At 34.7% G+C, this 3,524-nt stretch overlaps 1 protein-coding gene across 1 annotated transcript; it reads left to right on the plus strand.

The window, feature by feature from the left end:
- The first annotated feature begins 464 nt into the window (after positions 1-464).
- Positions 465-2,746, plus strand: LOC144553772 (protein neprosin-like). Its single transcript, XM_078301971.1, has 7 exons — positions 465-554; positions 685-807; positions 1,178-1,279; positions 1,370-1,531; positions 2,017-2,070; positions 2,189-2,347; positions 2,441-2,746. The coding sequence occupies exons 1-7, from the start codon at positions 465-467 to the stop codon at positions 2,744-2,746; spliced, it is 996 nt and encodes a 331-aa protein (XP_078158097.1).
- Positions 2,747-3,524: the final 778 nt, after the last annotated feature.

The raw sequence follows: 3,524 nt of genomic DNA on the forward strand, positions 1-3,524 counted from the left end.
TTAAGATATTGAAAAGGAAACATTCAGCATTGAACTACACTTGTTAAGCATCTCAATATTAATATAATTTGTAGTCTTCCAACTAGTTATAGCACTCGCCGCAACTGGGGTTTTGATACCGGATCTGATGAGCCTAACGGATCCGCTGGATCCGACAACCCAAGTGACCCCCTGCTGCCACAGGACAGCGGTGCTAGCAGGAGAGCGGATAGGGCATCGCCCAACGTTGATGGGCGGGCCAAAAAAATTCAGAAACCAGATGCGCCGACCCCGAGCCAGAGTGCTCGCATCTCCGAGCGTCCAGCACGTCCAGCACCTACAACTCATGCACCAAAGAAGGCTAGAAAGAAGAGAGGCAAGAAAGTAAAACACAGTGCATGTGCCAAAAACAGCCCCAAACTGATTGCCGCTATCAAGGAGGAGCTGGCCGACGAACTTTAAAAACCCAACCGCTCCAAGATGAAATGGTGAGGAAGGTGCAGCAGTACTGTGGCACCGACCTGGGTGACACCATCATTCCCTTAGCGGAGTCAAGCTCAGGCATGGATGTCACGGTAGCTAGCCTTGTCCACTGGCTACGACATCGACGAATTGATCCTTACACTACTACAAAAAAAAACTTTTATATCGGTTGCAATCGCGTTATGTCATCTGGTTCCGAACTGATTCTTATTGACCCGATAGGAAATGTCTATACACTGTCATCGGCTCAAAACAGATGGCGTTAATCAATATACCATCGGCAGTGGTTGTTCGGCCATCGGGTGGGACATACCCAACGCCATCGCTTTTGTTTGGCAACCGATGGTAAGTGTGATTGACGGAGTGTCATCGCTGCGCGTTCTATGGCATCGCTTGCGTTTTTTTCAGGTGATGGTAAATGTCACGTACAATATCGTTTTTGTTTTTATTTGCGTTAGCGTTATTATCTTTTAGATATAATTTTGATAAGGCTGACGAGCAACAACAAGAACTGATGCATCAGATATCGTAGCCATAAAAATATCACTATTTATATTCATCTCTAAGAGACGACAAACCAAATCTTTTGCATAGCTGGATTTTGTGCAAAATAAGTAAATAGCAATAAATCGGAATTATAGCGATCAAAATATCCAGAAAACTATTAATGTTTCCTATATATATATATCAACCTAACCTAATTCTATGGTTAAAGCATTTGGTTTTAAGGTGGTCGACATACTTTTTTATGGCTCTCAATATCATTTTTGTTTTGTTGTTACTGTCATGTAAAATTACAATCGGATATAGATTGCATGTAAGCATAAGTTTTATTTTTATTGTTATATACTATTTATTTTTCTCAGAGTTTTTTTTTTCTGATTTTCTTTTTGTTTCGATTCTCTAGCATGCTGGTTATCGAACATTTCCAGGAGAATATTACGGTGCTCAAGCCAAAATTAGTGCATGGGGTGTCCCTCAAATGAATCCGAATTCTCGCTATGAAGTCTCAATAAATCTTTTAAGTTTGGAGGGAACCCGTGTTAGATTGTTAAAAACGGGACTTCATGCATGTGATAGTTCTGAATTGACATTTTCTTTACTTTTTTGCATAAAAGTAATAGAAAACTTAATTTGCCATAAATTATTATAGTTTGATTACTAAGGTGCTTTAAGAAAAAACGTGATATTTCATCAAAGTATCATCACTATAGAATATTTAAAACTCAGTTTCAAAATTACACAGTTTATGAAATAATTTGCAATTGTTGTATATATTATCAGTGTTTTATGTTTATGTATCTTGTCCATCTCTATCTAGAATTGCCACAAATATTAGCCATTTATAGAGTTTCAAATTTTGATTACAAATAATAGAATATAACGTACGTAGATATAGTTTTACATAGAACAAATCGCATTTTCTATTACAAATTTCATTGTCATTTTAGTTTGATCAAATTCAGTTATGTTTTAATTTGTTCTTAATTAATCACAATATAGTACTTAAAAATAATTAATGTTTTAACATGTTCTAACATTTTGTTGGGGCAGGTATTTCCCAAGTTATATAATAACACCGATTTGCGATTCTTTACATCGGCGAATGTAAGTTTATTATCAATTCCTTTTATTTAGATTAATGGTTTCTAATGAGTTATTTTCTTCTTCATATACATAGAAATTGATTTAAATCAAAATTGATTATTGTTTTGTTAATTTGTAGGCAGATGCTTCTAGAGATTATGCATGCTACAACATGGATAATTGTAGTCCGGCTTTTATTCTTGCTAATTCATCAGTGGCGCTTTATCCGGGTCAAGCTGTCGTTCCACTTTCTCAGTATGATGGAGAAGATCGTTCTATCACACTTAGTATAAAACAGGTAACACTGACATTTTTTTTAAACCTTTTTGCATGCTAATTGGTGTCTATCATCTTTTTTAACTGTTTATGTCTTTTACTAATATATGTAAAGGATGTAGATACATTACTTTGGACTGTATCCCGAGAAGATTTCGGTACAAGGTCAATAATAGGATGGTGGGAGAATGGGACTCTTGGAGATTTGGATAACAAAGCAGAGAATGTTCAATTTATGGCTTTTGTGGCATATGAAGATAATGACACAGGTACTTCTATGGGAAGCGGTCATTATCCAGAGGAAGGTCCAAATAAAGCAGCATATATGATGGATCTCAAAATTTGGGCGTACGAAAGAAATGAATATAATCCCAAAATTTCTACTTTAATAAGATCAGACGATAAAAATATCGATGTGTGACCTTTAAGTTATTGCCAATAAATATCTATAGATATTTACAATTTATTTGAAGGATATTAGTATATTTCGTAATTAATAACCTAAATGAGGACAGAGTTGGTTAAAATCATCAATAGATACACGGTACTACATACAAACTTGAAGGTTTTGCTTGCATAAAAATTAATGTTTAATTTTGGGGGAAATTCATGAATACTCAAAAACTTTGAAATTACGTATTTCTCCCTATAAAACTTATTACATCATATTTATCCTTCTAAAATTCTTAAACTCACAAATAAACTCATTTTATTGTCTTTTCTTTAAAACTCATTTTAAATTTAGAAATTACTCATTTTAGCCTTTACTCATTTTACCTGAAGAGGAACCAGAGGAGGTGTCTCACGAGACTTCCGGCTGAACTGCTCGCTAATGAATAGTATCACACCAGCATGTGCTCTTTTTGGTTCCCTGATGGTGTTATTTAGCTTTATGTGTTTCTTATCAAGTGCACTGCTTAACTGGTGGTTTTTGGTGTAAATGGATATGTCCAACTAGATTGGTTAATTTATATATCTTTCATTCATCTGTTAATTTTTTTTATATTTACAAATCAGGACAATAGTTAAGAAAATTGCTTTCATAGAAAGAAGTTGAATATAAGAGCCATAAAATTAAGATATCCCTGCTAGTACTTTCCATTTTTTAAAGACCCAGCTCCTGTTCCAGTTCAACAAAATAAGCTTGCAGCAAAACCCTAATTAATTAAACACCTAAATTTACATTTATGACATAGTAA

Source organism: Carex rostrata, chromosome 5 (genome assembly GCF_964058835.1).
Source record: "Carex rostrata chromosome 5, lpCarRost1.2, whole genome shotgun sequence".
Classification (NCBI taxonomy): Eukaryota; Viridiplantae; Streptophyta; class Magnoliopsida; order Poales; family Cyperaceae; genus Carex; species Carex rostrata.